The following is a 25035-nucleotide window of genomic DNA, read 5'->3' as shown; positions in this document are numbered from 1 at the left end:
TCGCGGCTACCTGGACTAAGAAAGCCACCCACTTTTATGCTCAATAAGCGTTTTTCAATGCAATCCAAAAACAGTGTTGTTCAGGGATTTTTTGTGTAATGCATTATAAATAAGATCGTGCGCACAGTACGATTGCAAGGATGCTTGTTTAACGGCTTGTTAAAATACTTGCAGCTTACAGTTCTCTTTCTGGTGGAAAACTGCCGCCTTTTGTGGGTCATATGTGTGTTCGGCGGGCTAGCAGCGAATGTGTTCGCTGTGTAACGGCCATTTGTACAGGATAAAAGGGACAATGAATAAGATGGCTGTCCTGCCTGTCGTTTCTTAGGTGCTTCTTCACTCACTCAGTTTCGCTCTTTATTGTTCCTTTTTAACACGAAAGTGTTTTATTCCCGGATACACAAAGATTTTACCAGCGTCATATTCGTCACGGAAGTGACGTCAGTACAACGGAGCAAGCGGCTTGTAAAGAATGCACGCCTGCACACAGGGTCTTCTTGCGGGGAAGCAAACTTTAGTACTGAAGATTACGTTATACTTATGGTTGTTCATGTTCGGGTTTTATATTTTAACACGAAAGTGTTTTGTGCCGGTATGCACCAACATTTCGCCGAAGCGACCCAACAGCAGGACGTCGCTCGCCAAGAACACCCACAAGACAGCCGTGGACCCACAAGTCATGTTCAGCTTCAGATTTCGCTGCACATTTCACTTCCGTCTTTTACCGATTCCTATGACGGAGAAATCAACCAAGGTTTTTCAATTTTTCTTTATTTAGTTTTTGACGTGCTTCTTCGATTTTAGTAACGCAACTGCCATGAAAAGGGTGCCGAGGGGGCATTCGTTGTGCTGCATTTATCCAGCCCAAATTTATCCGCTTTTTGTCAGCTTGAAGCCCAGTATTATAGGGGAGTATTATCATAAATATAAATTGCCAATTCTCATCACGGAACACGACCGACAAAAGGTGTGTGTCTGTTGTCGGTCTGAAGTCCGTCTGAAGACACGAACTGAAGACGCAACTAGTACGAAAGTGTTTAATTTAGGCTATTTGTGTAATACGCGTCTTGAAAGGCCGCTGGTTGCAATTTTTGAGAACGATGAGATCGTTATCTGGACAGGTGAGAATGACAGTGAATGGACCACCATCTCGATCCAAGGAATCATTCGTCCGCATCCGGCACCCAGCCACGGAATCGGACATTACAGCTGAGCCAACTATCCCATCATGCCAGGCCCCTTGTCGTCGGACTGCTTGTAAGTCTCCTCGAAGAACATGAAATCCTGCAAGAAAACGAGCAACGCGAGATGTAAAAAAACTTCCAGGAAAGGGTTGTCGTCCAGAAAGGGAGAATGTGAGCTAGGAATAACGTTCACGTGATGCATGGAAACCCATCAAAGCTTTCGGTTATTTATAGACTGATGGATGCTTTATTGGATTTCAATACAGAGAGAAACTGATGTCGGGAGACACTCGAAACGCGGTATTGGAAATGCGGCGTACATGAAGTCAGCCTGCACCTAGAATGCACATGTGTGCGAATATGTGTTTTAAATGGCGTTAGGAGCTACGCCGGTGGGGAAACTGCTAACATCAATAATAGGTAGGTTCTCTGCAGGCTTTCTGCCTGTGGGGAAAGAGGGTGGCTCACAAAGAACTTTCTTTTTACTCTGTTTATGGTCGGGGTTCTGTCCGTTTCTTGTTCTACGTATGCAAAAACAATCTCAACATTGATGCAGAATGATTTGATTGTATGCAAGCGCCTGAACGTCTAATTTCCTGGATAGGCAAGTTTGCGCGGATCGCTTTTTAACAGGCAGCATTATCAACAGGGTCATGACACTCTCAGGTAGATAATAGATGTTTCTTAATTATTTTCAGCTGTGCTGACCCCGTAGGACTTGTCTGCGTTCGCCCCGCCCTGCCTATGTTGGCGCTCCGAAGAATGGTTCCGAAGTGAGACGAAGTTTCTGGCATCTAGTGGTCACCATTAGAGACGAAAAAAATTACACCATCTTCCCGTGGGGGAACCCTGAGCAGTATGCGAAGCCATGGGGTCGACTGAAGTTCCCATTAGTTTTCAGTTCGACGTTTCCGTTGACGTTCAGCTTCGCGTGCCTTCGTTGTATCAGTAACTTCTTGACGTAGTTTGAATGAGTGAAGGACATAAGGCGCGTTCGTAACACATGATCCCGTCTCGGTTTGTAGCGCAGTGGGAAGAGCGCCACGTACCTCCCGTCTAACAAAACTTGCTGCTGGGCTTGTTGGTTCATCATCATAACAACTGGTATTAGCGCTTTAAAGAACAGGACACACGTAAGAAAAAACGGACAAGATATTAGCGCTTTTAAGAACAGGACACACGTAAGAAAAAACGGACAGGTCTGTCCGTTTTTTCTTACGTGTGTCCTGTTCTTTGAAGCGCTAATACCAGTTGTTATGAGTACCTCCCGTTGCGGCCAGAGAGTCGTGGGATCGAAACCGGGCGCCGCCTAAGTATTTATTTTTTAGTGGACTGCGCTGACGTCAGCCCAAACGCTGACGGGGCTGAAGGGACGCGCATGTGCAGTGGAGTGCGGATGGCGGACGACAAGGAAGGGAGGGACACAGCCCCTAGAATGAAATGCTCCGAATCTAAAAGCTGAATTAAACAATTTTTTCAGGAAACAATTATTGGACATTCCGTTGTGTGAAGCTGACGCACCAGGAAAGCCTGAGCACGGCGAATACGTGGTGCCCCCATTACGACGACAGAAGAGGTGTGAAATTAAATTCAGGGAACGGGAACTGGTGTTGACGCAAGGACCTCCGTCTCCGAGACACCAGAGGGAAACAGACGCACAATCACTTCGAACCCGGACGAAGGAACAGCGGTGCGAACGTAGACGCGGTTCGCACAGGTGCAAATCTTTGCGTAACCTTTATTTTCTACCCGAGTGTCTTCTGATCTTTAAATGGTGCCTATATAAAACTAATCTTGTGAAACTGCATAGAAAAGTAAGGAGAGGCTTGAAGTCGAAATCATGAATGGATTTTCAAAATAGTGTCTTTAAAACTTAGACTCAAAATGCATCTCCAAGTCATAATACATGCAACTTTGAGCCTAAATTCATGTTTTAAAGGACGAGCGGCTTTAATTGTGACTGTTTGCTAGCAGAACACACACTGAGACATGCTTTTAGAACGCCTGCCTCAGGGACAAGGGACTTTTTCTTTGAATACATGTAAAATACACGGTATCCAAGGCATTTATTCTTCGCTCAGAAGAAATTCAGTAACGGTAGGACACGTTAGGCAATATTAATCGCATGTAACGCTAATGGCTTTAGGAGGTCACTCTTTCGCAGCATAGTTCTGAAGAGAAATTGCGCAAGCTATTCAAGAGGTGCGAAAGGGTCCCTTGCAGGCTTTCTTTAATTTAGTTCTGAGCATTCAATGGGCGTCATTCGAATGAAAATAAGCGCCTTCTGGTCGTGTGTAATTATCTTTAAAGTGGGAACCTTATCTTTAAAGTTTAAGAGATGAATACACACACGGACGGTACTGGACTTAGACACGGCAGCGTCTTAATCACTGGTTCCCACTTCAAAGACTATGAACCAACTGGCCCAGCTCTCCACCTTAGTGTGTAACTACTTTATACGACACGCCGGTAGAAGCTAGGGGTGATTGCAAGTTGTTGTCGTTGCTTTGATAGATTTCGCCTCCTCTACCTCAAAAAAGTCACGACTTTGGCAAACGCATAATTCAAATTTATTATTAATTCTAGCGCCTGTAATAGCGAGGCATCTTTGTGGCCAAATGCTGATGAACAATGGGTGTGTTCTCACTCTAAAGAAAATGCTCAACAAAAATGTTACGGAAGTCCCTAAGCTTCCTGCGATAGTTCGGCAATGAAGGATCAGCACTTTTTGTGGAGTTGTAAAACCGCATGTGTTCATAAAGGTCTTCACATCGCTGCAAATGGGAATGAATAAGACCGCTACGAAACCCTAACGGCTGCTGTCATCGTAACAGGCCAGCAATGCTGAGTGGGTATGTTGTCGGCACTATGTCCAGCCTCACCGTTCGGTTATATTAACGTTTGGCCTAACGACGTGCCAAGTAAAGTCAAACTCATAGGTACAGCTGCGGGTACCGGTTGAAGGTTTGAAGCGTAACGTTAGGGTTAACGTCGGCGGTCGTGTACCCAATGGGGAGGTTAGGCCTTCCCATACCCGCCTTAGCCGCCATTGTAAATGTTGATGAGAGGTTAATAGCTACGCACAGCCAATAGAATTTCAATGACAAGTTGCAAGAGGCGTGCTCGCGCATTGAGATGAGTGCTTCACGTGAACACCGCGATTAAAAGGAGGAGGACGTTGCTTACGATGAGCATGGTAGTTGCAAGAAGAGTCGCCTTCAGGTGAACGTCCAGGTCCATGGGGAAGCTGACGCCGAAGTTGTCGATGTCGGTGAAGTACTCCTTGACCAGTCCGCTCCACTTCTTGGTGATGGCGCCTATGGCGATGCCGTTCATCGAGCGCACCTGTTGCGATGGGAAGGCAAGCGATGGCCTCACGTAAGGCCAGCTCCGTTTATGTGTATAAACAAGCATTATTAGATGCGGAGTACCTTAGGACCGGACAATGTCCGTCCGTGTGCGTCCGCATAGCATTTACAATCGCAAAAAGTCACACAGGCACCGGCAGGATTTGAGCCTGTGTCTTGTAGACCAGACAGATGAAGCGTCAGTCGTCTTACCCATTGGGCTACGACCGCGAGTTAATACCCGAGAGTAAAACGGCTTACTCCCTCGGCTGTAACGGTGCGGAATACCTTAGGACCCCCCAATGTTCGTCCGCGTCCATCCGTGCGCACACCACCATTAAGCGAAAATCAAGCGAAATTTGATTTGAACCGTGAGTTGCAGTTTCATTTAGGGAATGATCAAGGTGCAACTCATGGCTGAAATCTAATGGCGGCAGGCGCGCAAATCGGATGTCACTCGGGGCGCAACTTGGATGTCATTTGGAGTCCCCGTACTCCGCACCCTCACCATCATCCACGGAGTGGAGATGCTGCCATTTTTTTAACTTCTGCTGTATGGAATTCTTTTTAGGGGCGAAGCTCCTTTTGCTCCGCCCCTGTCCCATCCCTCGTTGCTGCCGTGTACACACCGCTGATGATGATTGTGGCAGGATGCCCCTAGGGATTGGCCAACCAAACATTGGCCGAAGAGGTCAAAACGTTCAACGCGTTCGTTGCTACCCAACAAGGAGGAGAGGAAGAAGAAGAGGTTGTCGTTCGTCGTATGCGAGCTCAAGACACGTACCGGGGGTACGCGACACAAGACGCTCTGCAGAAGGCCACGGCCAAGGTGGCTAAAATGTCACACACCGAATTTACCAACTTACCAATGGAGATCCTCATCGTCCCAAACAAGCCCTACATGATCACCACAAACATCGACGTCATCGACGGGCTTGTCAATGGAGCGGTGGGAAGTCTCAAGCTTTGCGAGCGAGGAGTGGTGATATTGGCGTGGCGGCGCCCGGTTTCGATCCCACGACTCTCTGGCCGCGACGGGAGGTACGTGGCGCTCTTCCCACTTCGCTACAAACCGAGACGCGAGCATGGCTACGAACGCGCCTAATGTCCTTCACTCATTCAGATGGTGCGCGCCGTCAAGAAGACCTATAACAACGTGTCGAGTCTTTATATGATGTGTGGGGGAATGTTTCACGGTTTTAGCGATAAGCATTTTAGCTTCGCCCCTCTCATCATCATTCACTTCGTGGAGATGGCGGGATTTTTTTTTTCGTACAAATCCTACAACGAGCACACCAGGCTAATTACTAATGCTATTATCGACTTCCGACTCCCCGGTATGGCAGTGACAGTAGGCGTACCAGCCTAGGGCCATACCGGTCGCATTGATGTCCCTTATATTAACCAATCGACATGAAAGTGTAACTCCTCCACTATGTAAGAAATCACGTATACCACACGCCAAGAATTCAAGTGGTCTGTTATCTGTTTCGAGCATCCTTGCAGTCGTACCTGAACGGTCATAGGACTGCTAGCAGGATGGTGGCCATGTTAATATCCTATTTTACATTTATCACTATATTCTGCCCTGGAGAAGAAATTTGGGGCCATAATTCCACCCTGTGAAGGTAGAATTCTACAGAGGCAGTTACTGAGACGCACCTCTGCGGTGGCTCAGTGGCTAAGGCGTTGCGCTGCTGACCACGAGGACGCGGGTTCGATGCCCGTCCGCGGCGGCCGCTTTTCTGATGGAGGCGAAAAGAGAAAACGCCCGTGTGTTAAAAATTTCGGCGCACGTTAAAGATCCCCAGGTGGTCCAAATTAATCCGGAGCCCTCCACTACCACGCGCCTCATCGCCTGCGTTGCGTCGGCGAGATAAACCCTACAATCAATCAAATCAATCAGTTACTGAGATGCCGCGGGTGCTCGATCTGTAGTTTCCCGTTCCTTCTACAGCTGCTGCCTGATTAGCTGTCGTACGGGCACGTGCTAGTGGCGTGCCCTTCGCTCTTCCTGCACTGCAGAGGCGCCGCCGCCACACTTTCCTCCTCACCCCTTTCCATCCGCATCTGTCATTGTTTTCCAACCGCCGTGTCCCCGATGTAGACGTAATCCACCCAGGGTTGTCCCCTGGGAACCCAAGCAAAGAATGCATGCGGGGATAAAGGTGGTCCGCTACAGTTTACAAAACCTGTCGGAGTTTTTATATATTGAGTTATTTTAATGTACTGCTGAGCTTGGAGATCCAGGCAATAGTGGTACAACGAATACACCTAAATAGTACACACAGAAAGGCAACTTCGGGCAGGCATGAATGCATAGAAAATGAACACGAAAAATGTAACAACTGCGGAACCATTCGGTTGAACAAAAATACGTAAGTTGCGGACACTTTCGAAGGACGGAAATCGAGAATCCCTGAAATCTACACATAACCCACACAGTTTTCGCGATTTAGCTAGAAAAATAACAACCGGTAGCGAAACGGCAGCTTTCGTCGAAAGGACCAGGTTAATTACTGTTTACTACAGTTACAGTCGATTACATTTTACTATATGGAAGCAATGGGTATATTTTAGGAATATTTCCGCAGCCCAGAAGAATGTAACTGAGCATCTTAGACTCCTAAGAAGACAAATTGTTGAGGCTGCTGAGATTCCATATGCAATGCAGTATATTGCAAATAATCAGACGTATAATTTGAGACCACGGGTAGGTGAGCTAATTTTTTGGAGTGCGGAAAGAACAGATGAGCACCGGGGTATCCGACGAAGGGTGCTCGTAACTGCCTTTGTGGAACCCCCGAATTGTTAGCGCGAAATAGTTCCCTTGAATTACCTCTGCAGACATTGCGTGCTTTCTACTGGGAAATAGTGCTAGCGTGCTCATACGGTCTTGAAACCCTCAACGCGGATTGGTCTGCGATTACAACTTTACCCATGCCAAAAGCTGAAGGACCGCCAAATAAATTGAATGGATTGGAACAACTCATGTAGCTGAGACAGTCTTCCCTCGCTACGCCAATTGTTTTTCTTGAAAAGTCGGGCAAAATTTTAATTGCATAGCGTTGCTCTACACACGTAACACCTATGCAACACAATTGCTTACAAATCTCCCAAACTTTATCCTGATCTTCAAACTCCTCCTGACTTGTTCATGGCAGTTGACCTTCACGAGGCTTTTGATCGCGTCAACGAATCCACCATACTCGAGGAACAGGTGTGCGCCCGGGCTTAAATCGGGATACGAAACTTTCTGGAAGGCCGAGAAAAACGAATTCAAGTATCCCACTCAGGCTGTATTGCTCACTCGCTACGGTTACCGCGGGGTGCCTCAGTGATCCATACTAACCCCAAACCTGTTTAATGTCGCCATGCCGAAACCTCGAGCGTGACTGCTCTGCGCGCTTCGCAAATGCTCAGTTGAAATAACCATGGGGACTGAAAAAGCCGTCTTCTCGCGCCCCTAAGACATGCAAACCGAACTCCAAGCTGCGTAAAATAGCCAAGGCTTCTTGGCCTCTCTTGGTCTTATATTAGCCCAGAAAAATCGAAATTCTTACCCGCAATTGGCCACAAACCCCCACCGCAGTACAACCTTTACTCTTTATTCTCGCCTAGCTGTATCCGTATAACCGCCACTACTCAACCTATACGACTACTTAGAATCCAAAACGGACACAAAAATAGCCCATCAATAAAACTCCAACTAAAAGCTAAACCGCAACCAATCACATGACCCACTTCGCTTCTCCAAGAAATTTGGTGGAACAAACCAGAAGGCAAACCAAACTTTTGCAGGGTCGGTCGCAATTAGACAGTTTTATCGTAGCGTTATCGTGTTTGAAATACCGTGTACTGTGATTGCGGGAGTCGACTGCGCATGGGCGGGAGTTACCGCAAACGGTAACTTACCGGCACAGGCTTTACCGTCCCCACCGTGCTTCCTGCGCTAGCGAAGTGTACCCTCGCGTCTTGATTACAGCAAATGCGCGGCGATCGGCGCCTGGTGCTTTGTACGTCCGAAAAAAGCAAACTTAATTGATTTTGCTTATTAGGTTATTTTTCTTAGGGTGCTTAAGGGTACCATCAACAGCGACTTTTCCCAAATGGGCGAGCAAAATGGCCGCCCCACTTGTGCTATGCCTCGCCTGCCTCAAATACTGCAGACCGGTTACCGAGTTCGCAAATGGTTCTTGCACCTCCAAAATTGTTTTGCAGACAAAAATGTAGGTTCTTGCGTATTTTTACTATATTTTCTAATTTCATGCTGGAATAGTTACCGTAGGTGTGAATTCCGGTTTTCTTTATTGCCGATTGAGCTCTATTTGATTCAGTCTCCTCAGTACATGGCCCTACCGAATATAAGTTTTATTTTTGAAGCTCTGCACGAGATGTCTGCAACATTCTCAAAACAAATAATTTATTGTGCACGATAAGAGCCATAACAACAGTGTATTGAACGGTATCTATTTTCTTCACTGCATTATGTTTGTAATGCTTTGACATCTTTCAAAGCAGAGTTCGAAGGGTTTGGTTAATAATGGGTTTTTTTATATTTTGCAAATCATTGAAATCGTCATGGAGATAACCGCCAGAACAGGCATTGCGGTAAATTTCGCAGGTATATACCCGCATGCACTATATATGCACTCAGTAATAGCAGCGCCCCGTAAAGGAGACTCTCTGAACCCTGTTACTGCTTACGTTCCACGCGGTTTATTTTTTTATTTATAGTGTCAGCAAAAACACTTACTTCGAATGTGACGTCACAGCAGCAAGGGAGGCTTTGCGTGCAGATGGGTCCCACGATTTTAAGCGCTGGCTTGTAATTTCGGTCGCATACGGTGAAGGTGGGATAGCATATTGAGCAGTTTTGATATACGTATGCGATAGTAGTTCCTGGCGGGGCTTGTACCGTCAGCTCCTGCACATTGAAAGATAGACGTTGAGAGTCAAGAAGACATCTGAATACAAACTGTCGGCCATATAAGTCGCACAGATCGCCTTCAAAGACATTGTCGGGTGGTACTGTGACCCCAGATCCCAACCATGAGGCAGAGATAATTAGATATGGCAGACATTCTCAGATAATGAATAGCAGCCTACCATTGTCGCTGAAGAAGAAAGTGTATGACAGCTGCATCTTACCGGTACTCACCTACGGGGCAGAAACTTGGAGGCTCACTAAGAGGGTTCAACTTAAATTGAGAACGACTCAGCGGGCAATGGAGCGGAAAATGATAGGTGTAACATTAAGGGACAAGAGGAGAGCGGAGTGGGTCAGAGAGCAAACTGGTGTTAAAAACATATTAGTAGAAATTAAGAAGAAGAAATGGACGTGGGCAGGGCATGTAATGCGAAGGCAAGATAACCGCTGGTCATTAAGGGTAACAGAGTGGATCCCTAGAGAATGCAAGCGTTGCAGGGGGCGGCAGAAAGTTAGATGGGCAGATGAGATCAAGAAGTTTGCGGGGATAAATTGGTCACAGTTGGCACAGGACCGAGGTAATTGGAGAATAATGGGAGAGGCCTTTGCCCTGCAGTGGGCGTAGATAGGCTGGTGATGATGATGATGATGATGATGATGATGATGATGATGATGATGATGATGATGACAAGGGGACCTGTATGTTGTGAATGCATACACAAATCCGGAAAGTCCAAGATGCTGCGAAACCAACATCGAGACCTTGAAGAATGCTGCAAGAAATGGGCGAGGCAGCCACGCTGTTTTACGCCACATGGTCTTGCCCAGTGATATAGGGAGCAGGCATCAGCAACACTTCAAGTTAGCCTGCCACACTGGATACATGAGAGACTGCCCTGGTAAGCACAGCTCTGCAGAACCAGCTCAACCTACTGGAGATAGTGAATACAGAAGCACTCGCCACTATGGCCCTGAACCCAGGGTTCCAGGCATTAATTCCATTACATTCTATCTCCTACCGCCTTCCCTTCTACTTTTTCTCGATAAAGTTTGTTCAGTCAGGCAGGCAGGCAGGCAGACAGACAGACAGACAGACAGACAGACAGACAGACAGACAGACAGACAGACAGACAGACAGACAGACAGACAGACAGACAGACAGACAGAAAGTTCTGTCCAGCCCATGTCCAGTGCAGTCCAGTCAATTTAAGCCAAATCAAGTCCAGGCCATTCAGTCAGTCAGTCAGTCAGTCAGTCGCTCTGTCAGTCAGTCCGTCCAGTCCAGTCCTACGCCTACACTCATCCCTCTCAATCGACTGGCATTCGCAAAGCTCGCCTCCAGCACCTTAGCTGAACCGCGCTTCAGGCTACATATACTTCTGAATGCAGCGACCCCTACGGCGAGAAAGAAGGAACTCCAGCCTGCTCCGGACTTACAACTTTGCCGTTTATGAGCCGGCCACCGTCAAGCTGAACTTGAGCCACTGAGAGATCTTACGTACAGTGACACCACGCTAATGTTTCAACGCTTCCTAAAAGACGCGCTCTGACATGGATGTCGATTAGTACCGGGCCTCTGGCTATACTGGTGCAGTCTGGCGAACATTTCGAGCAACGCAACGCGGTCAAGTCCTTTCAGAAAGAAACAGAATTTCGTTCTGTTGGAAGCTGTGGCGGGCGATCATTCTCCTGTACAAGCTGCCTGCGCTGACGTGAGGGCGTTTAATTCTGCCGGACATAGTTGGCAGCTCGGCCATTTCGATGGGTGATATTGCCTTATCATTAATTACAGATAAGGCAGGTAAGGATGCGCACCCCATATAAGTAGGCAAGTAAGAATTTGGGACTTCTACATAAAACACTTTTCATGGCAACGTGGGAGACAAAAGTCATGGCATACAATACATTTGTACGTCCACAGCTTGAATAGGCGGCTATCATCTAGAACCCTCACCAGATGTACCTTAGAAAGTTTCTCGAAGCAGTACAAAATCGTCCTATTCGCTTCATTCTACGTAATTACACACGTCAAAGCATTACGCTACTCCGAAACAACTTGGAACTACCTACTTTAGAACAGCGTCGCGAAATATTTCTGCTGCAGCACTTTTTCAAGTTATGGGGCATCAACGTTTCGTTATTTGCATATCAAACCGGCAACCCACATCTCCCCCCGTACCGATCACCCCTTGAAAGTATTTCTACCATTAGCACGTACCAACATGTATAGATATTCACCACTTGTATTGCCAATAAAGTTGTAAATTACCTGCCTTGTACCACTGCTGCAAAAAGTGACTACGACGCGTTTTGCAATGCCTTATCACAGCTGTAAACATCCTTTTCTCAATGCTGTCAGTTTATCATTAGTATTGTTTTTATGCTGTCTGTATATCTGTACATGTTTCTTTTTCCTTTTGTATTGCCTGATCCCTTCAGTCTTACTTCCATTTGTGAACTTGACCTACATGTGCAAATATTCGTACTATTTTGCACTAAGTATTCTCCATGTTCGCTTTGTTTCTCGAGATCTGTATACCCCCCTTATGTAATAACCCTGTTCGGGGCCTTTAAGGGTACTCTCAATTAAACAAAATAATCATGACTGCAGGCTGTAGCAGCGGAAAATGTACTCGTGACGTCGAGCATTGGAAGGGGAGCCAGAATCTTTGATCCTTCATAACGATTGCCCCTGCGGTTTCACAGCTGTTCCTGCCCGTGGATCCGAGCTTTGTGTGATCATCTCTTCTTTTCAGGACACGTTGCATCTTCCGCCGTGTGGCCTTGAGCATGGCAGATATTGCAGTAGGAGGCTGTTTTAGGGCAATGCTCAATTTCGTTGCCCTCCGAACGCGTTCCGCGCACTGCCCCGTCGGACCAGTGTTTTAGATGCAAAGCATCTCTTGCTCTCGGCTCCGTCGTCCGTCCATCCACCAGCCCAGGAAGACAGCGGCAACAATGCCGCTCCAGGAGCCCTTTAAGGGGAAGTGTGCTTGTCTCATGCCGGCCCAGGAAGACACCAGCAACACTGTCGCCCCAGCATCTCATGGTCGGGGTTATGTCCCTCCCTCGTAGTGGCGCCGTCCACACCCCCACTGCGTATGCTCCGCTCATCTCTGGCCGGCCCAGGAAGACACCGGTAACACTGTTGCTCCAGCATCTCATGGTCGGGGCTATGTCCCTCCCTTGTTGTGGCGCCATCCACACCCCCACTGCGCATGCTCGGCTCATCTCTGGCCGGCCCAGGAAAACACCGGTAACACGGTCGCTCCAGGAGCCATTAAAGGGTAAGACACCACCGGGCGTTCAGCAAGCCGAGCATGCGCAGTGGGGGTGTGGACGGCGCAACAACGACAAGGGAGGGACATAGCCCCGTCGCAGTTAATAGTTACACCATCTTCCCGTAGGGGAACCTTGAGTAGTATGCGAAGCAGCCATGGGCTAAACGCAATTTCCCATTTCGTAGTTCCGATAAGTGAAAAGCGTGGTAGTTACCATGGAAACCAAACTGTAAATATAACGGTAGCTACGTACCTCAACCTAACGGAAACGACGAACTGAAAACTAATGGGCACTTGAATCGACCCCCTGGCTGCTTTGCATACTACTCACGGTTCCCCCACACGAAGATGGTGTAATTTTTCAGGTGACCGTCTTCGTGACACCTGTAACAAACTAGAGTCCGCGGTACGCACGCCTTTACGTGACATGTTGTAAAGTACTTTCGCACAGGAATGGCAGGTGTGGGGTGTCGAATGTAGTTGGCCCGCACTTTGTCTCCCCGAGGCGTCACATTTCCCTAACCGGGACCGATTTGTACGTGGTTAAGTCAGCAAGTCGGGTACAGTGTAATCAGGATGTACCAGGGTGAGTGGGCCGGGACATGCGGGTGCCAAATTCTAAAGTGCACCTATCGACAGGCGTACCTTAGAACCTGCAAAGCCTTGTGGTATCTACCCTGGCGTGTAAGGAAACAGCCGCAGAATCGCGTAATTTTTCGACGTTGTCTAGGCTCCGTTCGTTAAGCGAGTCCTACTATATAGGCTGCTGGGCGGTGACCCCTGCCAGGCCGCGACGTCTAGCGTTACGCCCCGTCGGAAAATAATTGTGCTGGTATTTTTCTTTAAGCGGATAAGTACTGTCAGCTGCTGTAAGCATCTCGCTCGACAGGTTGGAAATGGTAGCTTCAGTGGACCCGCGAAGCTTCCGGCGAAGTCTGCTGGTTATTGCCCTTGCAATCTTCCGAAGCCAGTTGGGTCATATGTCTTGTCTTCGATGAGATCCAAGAATGGAAGCATGGTCACTGTGTTTAGGCTTGCGCCTTTCACTATAGGCATCCTCAGCTGCTGATAGACCGTCAGTTTTCATAGCCAATGTCATGTTTCTTTCTCAGCGCAACTGCTTGCGCAGTGCATGGTGGTTAGGGCTGACGGAGCGGGGCTGCGCAAACCGGTGATGAAGGGCGGCCACGACAAGGTATGCGCCGACTATCACAAAATGTTTCAACCAGATGCGGAAGTACGCCGGGGTTCACTGCACAAAATTGTGTTTTGGTTTACTGTCCAGAAGCGGTTGAAACCTAAACCGACAACACCACCGACCGACGGTGGGGCGGCCGGCGTCTACCCGTTCCTCCAAAGTATTACCCCTTGCGGAGACTTCATGTATGGAGTACCTAACATCAGTGACTACCTCTTGTCATTGTGGCCTTTATGGCTCCACCTGGCCATGCTGCGATTCATACACACCACACGTGCATGGGATGCATCCGGTGTAGACCTGTCTTGGGTTGCACCAAGTCCGGTGCCGTTGCCGCCCTCCAGACCTACAGCAATGAGTGCATATAACCACTTCCCCGTGAGGTCTGAATTTTATACGCGAAGCAAATTTGTTCATGTCGTTGTGACCAGGTTCATCTATTGCGATGAGTCCAACTTTGGAAAGAAATAAAATAGCGAACATTCAAGGCTACGCAATGCAGGTACTGAAGCGTTGTGAATACTGTGGAAGTTCCCTGTTTACGTGCCCTGTTTACGCGCGAAGTGTCCGGTTTAAGTTTAAAACTAACCTTCTATGAGAGGACTTTGCAACCCGAAAATATTGTTCTATGCACGTATGTTGCAACTGTGTGAGATGGCAAGCGTCATAGCTGCATAAATTGCTTGCTACGACAAGTATTTTGCCTCCTAGGTAAGCAAGGCTAAAACGGGGGCTAGTTGGTTATACATCTTCTTGAACCGCGCTGTATTAAAGCTTCAACAGACCAGGGAAGAGCACACAAGGATGGAACGGAGCGCTAACTATCAACTCGTTTTTTTTTTTTCGCAACACACGCAAGATAGAAAGGGAGATTCTAGAAGCCTTCGCCATCATGAAAACACGCGTGCCTAGGCATGCCGTCAGTCGCCCTCTAAGAGAGCGAGGTAGAATTGGTTACTCATGCGCAGGGGCGTTGAGACGAGAGGGGTGTTTTTGACGGGTTGGCATTCTCTTGTTATGAATTCATGACCGTGATTCGCACCAGTATTTTCATGTATATTTGTGTGTGTTGTCGAAAATAAACCAGTTGTTAGTTCGCGCTTCGTTACGTACTTGTGTGATCTTCCCTTGTCTGTCGAAGTTTTAATACAGCACGATTCAAGAAGATGCCTCCTAGGTGTCACTGCCGCAATACCCGTGTCATGATTTCGGTGTATCGCTGATACCATCGAAGTTTTGGTCCGTAGAGGCGACGGAAAGTGCCTTACCACATAAACTGATTTGTTGTTTTCTATGCATTTACAGTCACACGGCCTTCCGTAGTTTAGACACTCACCTGCAGGCAGCAGAAGCACCAGCACTGAATGCATCTCAGCGGCCGGATGATGTGTATCACTGAGGTGCCCTTGTAGTCGAACATATCCATCTCGAAGCACCGTCTTGGGCCGCAGCAATATTTTGCGCAACACCCCGAATCTGAATTTAAGAAGAAATGGGGTAATGGAGGGTTCTACATTGCGTTTGGATAAAAAAGCCTGTGCTGAAATGCATGTATTTCGTCTTGCACAAAACGCAAACGGCGTTTAAGAGAATAACACAACCCTTTTAAAGAGCTAACGACTAAATTCAGTTTTCTGAGAACGACGCGTGCAGCGAATCGAAGATCCAGAAATTCGCGTGACTTTTGTGGCTCTTCCAACGTTTCTCTCTAAAAGACATGTCATTTTATTGCGACTTCGAAGGCATCGCATTTCATCTCCAAAATAGGTGAAAACAACATTTTGGACCAGCGTAACGTGGTTTATCTGCTTGAGTGCATAGAGAGAAGCCACCTTTGTAAAAGGCGGCCCGTTGTGGGGACCGAAACATTTTTTCGCTTGGCCTATCGAAATCAAGACCGCTACGCCCAACGATAATTTGATTGATTATGGATTGACTGGTTTACCGCGCCGGAAATACAGCTGTACTACGATACGCGCCGTAGTGAATGGCTCCGGATTACGTTTGACCACCTGGGGATCGTAATCGTGCGCAGAAATCTCAGTTTGTGAGCATCCACGACATGATGATAGCACGTACGTGTAAGGAAGGCGCCAGCTCTGCAGAGCTGCACTGGTCTATTTCAGTGTCATGTTATGCCTGTGGATGTAAAGATCACGATCGCGTAAAAATCTTAGAGGTGTACTTACCTTCTTTAATGTCATATATAGTCTGGCCCACCGAGTTTTTTGCTATGTAGTGATTGTTTGTCTCGCACCCGCAGATAACTGGACAGCAAAAAAAGCAGAAAACGCGTCAATTAGCAAGTTAGCAATTTGGACAGCTTTTAACAATTCTACTCAGCTGGTAACACTTTTTTCTAACCAAAGCACGCTCGGATAAACACACGCACTATCGTTTGAGAACTGCGTGGTGATCGTAAATGCAAGGTGAATTGAGGAACCATTACAACTGAATAAATAGTGGATAAAAACATCCTAAACACACCAATGAACTAGAGATTTTGCGCAGGGAAATTGGTTTAAAATACGTTTGGCGGGCCTGAGTGGGTTCTAATATAGAGAGAAGCAGTTCGAAAACAATGGTAGATGTCTTTGTCATGTGGTGGGCATAAGAGGCTTAACGACGAAGATGGGTATGAAAAAGAAAGCAGTACAAAAAGAGGAGTAAAGCGATGATTATGGTGGTGACGTCGATGACGACGGTGACTATGATTATAATTGTGATGGTGATTGTGATTATGATGAAAGACAATGACAACGATTATGATAATGATGGTGATAATGATGATGACTTCACCTTCAATGAGTTCCATTTGCTGCTCTACAATTATTAGGTCGATGCTTGCCAAATACTCGAGGCCGGGAGCACATACGATGTCTCCCGCGTCCTTCCCTGGTCCCTGGACATATCCTGCGGGTAAATCGTAGCACGGTGGGCATGTGAAGAAGAATAGCCAAGTGACACTCTTACGCCCGTATGCACGTTGCAGGCACCCACACATATTGCCAACACAACCCTGTTGCGTACGGCATCATAAACTACGCTCAGCTCTACCATGGCAAATGAAACATGTGTCTGAGTAGTAAATGCATGGGAGTAGTAAATACCTGATTCCGAGAGCGCTCGTCGCAAGGCCAATGTGTGTACGAACTTAAGTCGCACGCCAAACTAACCCTTCTTCCACAAGTCTAACGTGTAGGGCAGAATATTGATGCAGCACAAAATCCTGTTTTGCGGGTTATCCTGAACTCAACCAAGCGTGAAGCGAAGCACCATACGAAAGGCTAATTCGTCAGAGCCGCTCCCACATCACTCGATTCCGCGCAGCGTGTGTTTGCACTGATTTGCTAGGACGATGAAGAATTGTAAGCGCAGTAACCAATTAACATGTTTGTATTGAGCGTCAGGCATTATGGCTACCCTAGCAGATGTCAGCCATATGATCCTTATATCACCCGTATCCTTCGCAAGGCGGAGGACACTCTTAGCTCGTCTGCAGATCACTCTACGACTGCTTCGACGATGTTCATCTACATTTACAGATGCACCCGCAACTCCATCATTGCCAAACCACACTTTTCTCTTTTTTTTCAAGCCACCCGCTATTTAGGGCTCATTTGAAATGAGCACCTGAGAGTGAACTGCTAAAGGTGTGCATCTCTTTGTCTAAAAACCGGAGGTTCTACAGGTTCCGGCTCATGTATTGGTACACGCCTTTTCATGCTGCGAAAAAAATTGGACGGCCATTGGCTTGTTTGTTGCAAAAGACGTCTCAAGACGGTAGCGTTTATGGCACTCCGACTGTTCGCTCTTTCTCTTCTTCCTCTTTATCGTATTCTTTTCCCCATCTCACCCCTTTCCCTCTTACACCTCTCATTTGCTCCAGCTCTATCTCTCCTCCTTTATAATACAATCCTCCTAACCTCCTCTCTCGCTCTCCCTCGTGCTCTCTTCTCCTCTGCTTATTCTCTTTCCTCCTATCTCATCCCCTCATTACCCCCCATCGAATCCCAATCCTCACCTACGCAAAAGTCTTTCTTGACCTATTCTCTCTCAACTCCCTTGTTAGTACTTCGCTCTCCCTATTCCCCTTGTCCTTGCCCCGCTACCCTCCACGTCCCTTCACCACGTATACCTGGACTCCCATTGTAAGGAGGACCAGTTACCCGGCAACTAGTTAGCAGGGTCACAAGTTACAATTCTGGCTGATTTGTGTGACAGACACACCAAAATGTTTCGCTTTTAGGTATCCCAAAAAACACGCTCTGCTTTACAAACTCATTATTTGCGGGACCATCACCTCCGTGCTGGCGATTCGCGTTTTAATGACGGTGGTGAGTATGTAGCAGGTGACGTTATTCTCCCGCATAACCACTGGAGATAGCCATCGCTACACCTAACGTTACTAGAGAGCTGATAGAACAATGTTGGCTGTACTTAAGTTGGTCACGTAGGGCTAACGAGGAGCTGCCATCACTAGGTATTTGTTGCGCATTTGCACTTGGTAATGGTTGAATCTCTGTGCACGCTTATCACTTTCTTTTTTTACAAGTTTATTCAAGACAATATTACAACACATTGCCTTGGGGAACATGGCTAAAAGAAAGCCAGTTGCCTGACTGAGGCCATGCCACCTTTTACGCAGCATACGGCGCGACAAAGTAATATAAATTACAAGAAAAAATTACAAGGAAAAGGAGACACTAGCACAAACTGATACAACTAGCAGGCTTACAATTTTTGTACCAAGCTGTTTATAGTTATGAGGCACAGAAGAAACAAAGAGTGCAAAATACAAAAACAGAACACAAATATAAAGCATTCTCAGCAGCACCTGGTATTACAACATAAAATTTATGCTTATGGTTACCATGATACCTTCACACGTATCCAATAGAAAAGAGTAGCTGTCTAATAAATTTATTGTTTAATAAATTTCTTGTAGAGCGGGTGGGTCGGCGCTAGGAGTGTGACTCTTCTCGTGTTCCATATTTATATTCATGATCTGAGCACAGTTCGCCCTCCACTCTTCACTTCTTTTCCTCCCCCCTATAAACCTCCTCCAGTACTTCTAGCCTCCTCTCTCTACCATTCTCCAGTACGAAAGTTTGAGCATTGAGCGAGTTGGTTAGTGCCGGGTTAAATAAAGAAGCGGAAGTATAACATCTGAAAGAAAAATGTGTTAGCACGCAATCTGACCCTCTCCAAAAATTGATCAATTTTTTGGCCATCAACTAGTTCATGTCGTGTGTGCGGCGCATGACAGGGGTACAATGCTATGGTAGTTGCTATCGGTGCCAATCATGCTCGTCTTGTTTTTCTCGTATGATTTCTTTGTCAACGTATGTGAGTGACAACTTGCCAAAAAAATGAATTCACTTGCAAGTGCCGTAGTCGTCCTTTTCTTCGTATTGTATGTCACGTTTTGTGGCACGTCTCAACCAGCTCAGAAGAATGGACACGGGAGAATCGTTGGCACATTTACCACAGCACACATTTATTATGCACAACTACAAACCCTAAGCAAAATAAACAGCAAAGCAAACAAAGAACTCAACCAAAGAAATTCCTAAATACTAATTCCTAACAAAAACCCAGAAAAGCCAACAAACCAACCAAAAGTCACTACAATGAAGTCCCTAATAAACCAACCCATCCTAGTTCCAGTCTATACAACGTCCATATTAACAATCCTAGCAACAATGGTCAGATAATACCAAGTCCCTAGCGGACGGGCCTACCGCTGTCTCCGGCGCTGATGTGTCGTACCCGTAACGTGGCCGTGACACGCTGGTAGTCGTAGTTGTCCGCTGCAGCGGTGCCGGTGGTGGTGGTACCAATGTAGTTGTGCGTGGTAGTCACACGGGGGACCCCTTTTCAGCCACCCCTCGTGGTAGTTCTCGTAGCAGGAGGCAACCCTCGGGGCCGTCGCCGTGGTAGCCGGTAGCACCGGGAAGCTCCGGGAACGTCGCCGCGTGGGGACCGCCAAGGAGTTAGTTGACATTGCATGCTCGCTGTACGCAGATCCTCGACCGTCGCCGCTGGGGCCACCAAAGCGCAGGTTCGTGTTACGACGCGGAAGTAGGAGCCGATGTGACGTCGGTCCACTCCGGCCCAGGCTGACGTGGCTCTGGTCGATGGCGTGGCCTCGCACCCTCGGCTTGTTCCTCGGACTCGTGCCACCTGACCTTTTTGCTGTGGCATTCTTCTGATCTCCCTCTCTCTCCCGGCCTGTGCCCCGGGATTAAGTCGCCTTTGCCCGGCCGTCGCGGCACTGTTGCATTCGCTGTGCCCGTGTCCACCGCACGGGTCACCGCCACATTGGTTATTTCTGCACGTTCCTCCATCACGGCACCTCGTCATTAGTCCGACCTCTTCGCGGGAAATTTGAATTTTCTTTCTTCGTCTTCATCTTCGTCGGCCTCTGGCGCCACTGTGCCTCGTCATCTTTATTCCCAAGGGGGGATTGTCCCCTTAATCATGACATTGTGTATCGCCCACTTTGCGTTATACCCCTCCCATTGCATCCTCCTGTTCTCTTTCAAAAAGGCTGTGCGCAAATATCGCTGGGCGCAATGGGCTACAGAGGAACCGATCCCGCAGAGGGAGTTGGGCAAGTGAAGAATGTTATTCGAATTAAAAAGTCATGACGACACACAACAACTTCGTAGGCTTTGAAAGAACTAACGTTTGGTAACTCCCTCAGCTCCATTCCAGCCATCAAAGGCGTTTCGTTAACCAAAACAGGGAACAAGTGTAAAAAGCCGCCCGCCCACATCTTCCCACGGGGGGAACTCGAGTAAATGCGTCGCATAGGGGTGGTTGTATTGCGTGAAAGTTGCGTAATTGGGTAGTTTGTGGTTACCGTTTGGATGTGGGGAGGGTTTGGAATGCCTAACTTGTTGACGGTACTGTTGCTTCCATCGCTTATACTTCATCTGGAGCCAAACGAAAGGCAAGCAAAGACGCACTTGACTGAAGTTCGAACGCGCGCTCCGCCGCTTATACGCCTCGAGCGCGGCCTGTAGGGGCGCCACTGAAATCCCCCTAGCGGCCCGTTTCGAAAGCAGGCGCGGGAGTCTCCGTCCCGCTCCCCACTGCCGCCACTGCTTTTGCGGCATGTTCACTACTGAGATTTAGCGTTTGCGGGCGTTGGAAATCCATGGTTAAGTGTAGCAGTCACTCTGTTCGCAACTGGAGTGTGTTTACGAGAGCGTAAATGTTTCTGACGCGATCTTTGTGTGGTATATTCGGTCTGTATAAGCGCCAGGCGTGTCACAGGCCAGCGTCGCGGAACCGGCGTATCATGGACCCGGTTGTAGTTACACTACCCTGAATTTACTAGCAGTGTCTCCGTAACCACCGGTTCCTCAGATGTTCATGCTACGGGTATACACTACGATGTAAATCAGTTTTGTGCGCTTACATATTCAGTGGAATACTCATACCTGAAAGCACACCAGTTACTTTTGCCAATAATATACCTCAGATATTGATCACCACCATTTACAAGCCAGTCTGGGTAAATTTCGGGAATATGCAACGAAAATACGATGGATAATGCAGAATTATACTCGGGGATCAGCACACAACAAACGTGAGGTGAGGTGAGGTGAGCGCCCGTGAGGTGAGGTGAGCGCCCGTAAACATTCAACTGCTACACATATCCTTCGCGAGCAGCGCGGAGACGGGCTTAGAATATAATTCGCGTACGCGAGTAAACAACATCGTCATATGGCACAGGGAGCCTACAGAATAAAGGAGAAACTGAAATCAGAGGGCCTTATCACATACCACACTCTTCCAACGACTCCTGTCGTCGCTTCTGAACTGCCTACCCTATATACTTCCAAAAATGCGTCCGCCGAACGATCAGCTGTTCGTTGAAGTCGGAAAACAGAACGACAGTGAACGCGAGATTTGTGTGTGTGATTACTAAAACGTTCAGCTTGATTCCGCTCCACGTTTGTACACAGCGTCCCCCTCCTCTACCCCCCCCCCCCCCCCTCTATGTCTCTCGAAATAGCAGTGCATTTCGCGTATAGTAGGTCTGGTGAGCCCGACCAGGCTCAAGTTTCGAGGAACGTCTTTAGCGTGTCAGAAGCTGCACTGTATTTTTTCTTTCATTTCCCTTAGAGCTATTATTTTCTTCCGCACTTGCACAGCATTTATTTTTCTGTGGTTTCATTAACTTGCCTTGGTTCTTGCTATATGGCGTGTGTGGGCACATATTTAACGATGTACAGGCTTGGAATATACTTAACATTTTCTCATAGTTTATATTCTTAAGTTATTGTCCGGGATTGGGTAATCACATCTCCGAAACATATTTTTCTGCGGCGTATATATTCGAAACGAAGCCGCATTCATTGTCCACGCTGCAAAATGAAGCCAACCTCTCATTGTGCCAGTATCAGGTCTAAATTAGGCGACAGTAGAATTCATTTGTGCCTGACGTATTTGGAGGTGACAGGGGTGATATGCTGCTACCGTCGCCGACGCCCGGAAGAGCGGCGACGATGCGCGCAGAACCGCGTCCCCGGGTAGCTCTTGCAGGCGATCGCGTGCTCTACGAAGACGCAGCTGCTTTTTAAGTGACATAAACGCAATCTTTGCTTATAGACGTCACCATAACAAGTTTTGTTTAGGGCGCGGAAAGGCGAAAAGAAGCGAAACAGAAACAAAACACTGCACGAGCTCCTATCAGCCACGCAGCGCACATCCCGTCAACGCCGCGGAGAAGCGGCGGCAGGCGGCGCAGCGATCGCGAAGCTCGAGGCGTATATACATTGCGCGCGCTGTCGAGGGAGAGGAGTATGGGGGAGAGACGCGCATGCGCGCACTTCCGTACACAAGCGCGCGACCTTTCCACGCCCCCCACCACGCTGTTGTCACGCAGCTGTCACGCCGCTAGCACGCCGCTATCACGTGTACACCTGCCGCTGTTACTGCTGAGCGTGACGGAGCGCACGGGGTAACTACTGCGCATGCGCGCGCAGACGCGTTCCCCCCGCACCGCCGCAGCTGTTGTTGAGAGCGACGAGGCACACGGGGCAGCTACGGCGCATGCGCGCGCAGACGCGCTCCTGCCGCACCGCCGCAGCTGTTGTTGAGAGCGAGGAGGGTACGGGAGAGAGGCGCGCACCTGCGCCTCGACGTGACGTCATGAGCTGCGGACTCCTATGGACGGAGGAGTTGGCGAGCCTAAGAAATGCTCCGCATTTAAAAACTGTGGTTGATTCCTCTGCCATAGGATTAGGTAAAACATGAAAGTGAAATGTTCAGCGAAATCTGAAGCTGAGCATGATTTGCGGGTCGGCGGCTGTCTAGTGGGTGGGCTTGGCGAGCGGCGTCCTGCTGGCAGGTCGCTCCGGCAAAGGTATAGTGATATCATTTCCGTAACGGATATGACGTCCTTGAAATCTTGGTGTATCCCGGCCTAAAATACTTTCGTGTTAAAATATAAAACTCAAACGAAAAACCCTAAGTATAGCGTACTCTTTAGTACTAGAGATTGCTTTCCCGCAAGAAGACCCCGTGTGCAGGGGTGCACCCTTTACAGGCAGCTTGCTTCAGCAGTTTGCTTTTTTGAGTGAACCAAGCTTGTATTTTGTCTTCATGACCCACTTAAAAGGGGCCGAAACCAACAAGGACCACGCTGGGCAGTGTCGAGGTAAGAAATATTTTTCGGAGGTGTTATACGCCACCGGGAAAATAATAAAAATAACAGCTCCAAGTCCCCGAACAATGTCATTTTTCTGCATGCAAAAATTTTGAGGGGTGTCCTGACACCGCAACACACCGCTGGCTACGCCCATGACGCTAGGGTGTAACGCACCTGGAGGTGCAGGAGGCCTGCCTTCGGGGGTGGCAGTACCCGGAGCGGTTGCGGCCGGTCTAGGTCCAGCCGGTCTCGGTCCAGCCGGTCTCGGTCCAGCCGGTCTCGGTCCAGCCGGTCGTCCGGCCGGTCTCGGTCCAGCAGGTCTCGGTCCAGCCGGTCTCGGTCCAGCAAGTCTAGGTCCTGGAGCACGAGGCCTCACTGGAAGTGTGCATCGTCGCCCCTTTTAGAGTCTGACCGCGCTGAACGGTTTTTTTTTTTTTTTTCATACACACACGAGAGCAATGTACAGGGCGTCCACTTTAGGTGGGAACACGGCGCAGTGTGGCCTCGCTTCGCGGAGCGCCAGCGCATGGGCCACGGCAGCGCACCGAAGCTAAGCGGCGCAGGCGTATAGGGGCTTGGAGGAGTGGCTTCGTGTCGTCTGCTAGCGCGGAAGCGCGCCGTTCTTGCTTTGCTGGGAAGCACGCCTAACTATCGGCATGCTTGTAGCGTCTTAGCGTACCGTGACCGCGTTGCGGGAAAGCGCACTTCTCTCGGTGCGCCGCGTCGAGTAGTTTCTGCGTACAACTACTGAGCGCTTCCTCTTTTCAGGTCCGTGGTCCCAGTTAAATGCATGTATTGTTGCAAGCATTTCAGAACTGGTCTTGTTTGGTTTAATGAGATGAACTGTAGAGGAGGGCTACATATAATTTTGACCACCAGGGTTTATTTAATATGCACTGGTATTACGCCGCACATTGGTATCTGTGCAGTTTGCCTCCGAGGAATTTCGGTTACAGCGACTGAGTTTCGATCTCGCGCCTTTAGTATCGATGTGTGTTGGCTTTTTCCATATATGTATGAATATCGCGCATCGTCGAGGTGGTTCAAGCAGTCTCCCAGCAAGCGGGCCACACACCCGGCACAATCGCCCTACTGTCCGGCCGAGTCCTGGAATGGTTGCACTCTAGTCTGCTACATTATAATGAACATGCCATTGCTTCCGCTGCCTGCCTGGCCGGTTATTGGGAGACAGCGGGTGCTCCCTCTGTTGCCACCTGCTACGTATTCTCCTTTCTGGTACAACCCGCACTTCATCGCAATTGGCCTACGTGAGTAATGAAGCTGTGGTCACCAGTTCCATGCTACACAATAGTGGAACAGCTTCTCCGTTCTTGAGGTCGAAAATTTCTGCATTCTTTTCTTAACCATCTCACACATACTGCCTATAGCCTAACGCCACGAACTGAAGAATTACCAGTATATTGTATA

The 25035-nt window shown here is 48.3% G+C and overlaps 1 protein-coding gene across 1 annotated transcript; it reads right to left on the bottom strand.

Moving 5' to 3' along the window:
* Positions 1-794: 794 nt before the first annotated feature.
* On the bottom strand, positions 795-24092 carry LOC144149122 (phospholipid scramblase 2-like). The gene is made up of 7 exons (XM_077680660.1): positions 23782-24092; positions 16740-16853; positions 16130-16207; positions 15277-15416; positions 9288-9458; positions 4371-4529; positions 795-1284 (listed from the first exon to the last, which is right to left on the bottom strand). The coding sequence occupies exons 2-7, from the start codon at positions 16753-16755 to the stop codon at positions 1219-1221; spliced, it is 630 nt and encodes a 209-aa protein (XP_077536786.1). The 5' UTR covers positions 16756-16853; positions 23782-24092; the 3' UTR covers positions 795-1218.
* Positions 24093-25035: the final 943 nt, after the last annotated feature.

Source organism: Haemaphysalis longicornis, unplaced genomic scaffold, assembly GCF_048455015.1.
Source record: "Haemaphysalis longicornis isolate Haplotype H1 unplaced genomic scaffold, Haemaphysalis longicornis Haplotype H1 scaffold_8, whole genome shotgun sequence".
Taxonomy (NCBI): domain Eukaryota; kingdom Metazoa; phylum Arthropoda; class Arachnida; order Ixodida; family Ixodidae; genus Haemaphysalis; species Haemaphysalis longicornis.
Note: the sequence above shows the minus strand (reverse complement) of the source record. Positions and strands in the feature narration are given on the sequence as shown.

Excerpts from the sequence above, each read along its gene's own strand:
- LOC144149122 (XM_077680660.1), bottom strand. Across the intron at positions 9,459-15,276 it reads GGTGCTTCTGCTGCCTGCAG|GAGCTGACGGTACAAGCCCC; the intron begins GTGAGTGTCTAA and ends TTCAATGTGCAG. Across the intron at positions 1,285-4,370 it reads TTGCAACTACCATGCTCATC|GATTTCATGTTCTTCGAGGA; the intron begins GTAAGCAACGTC and ends GTTTTCTTGCAG.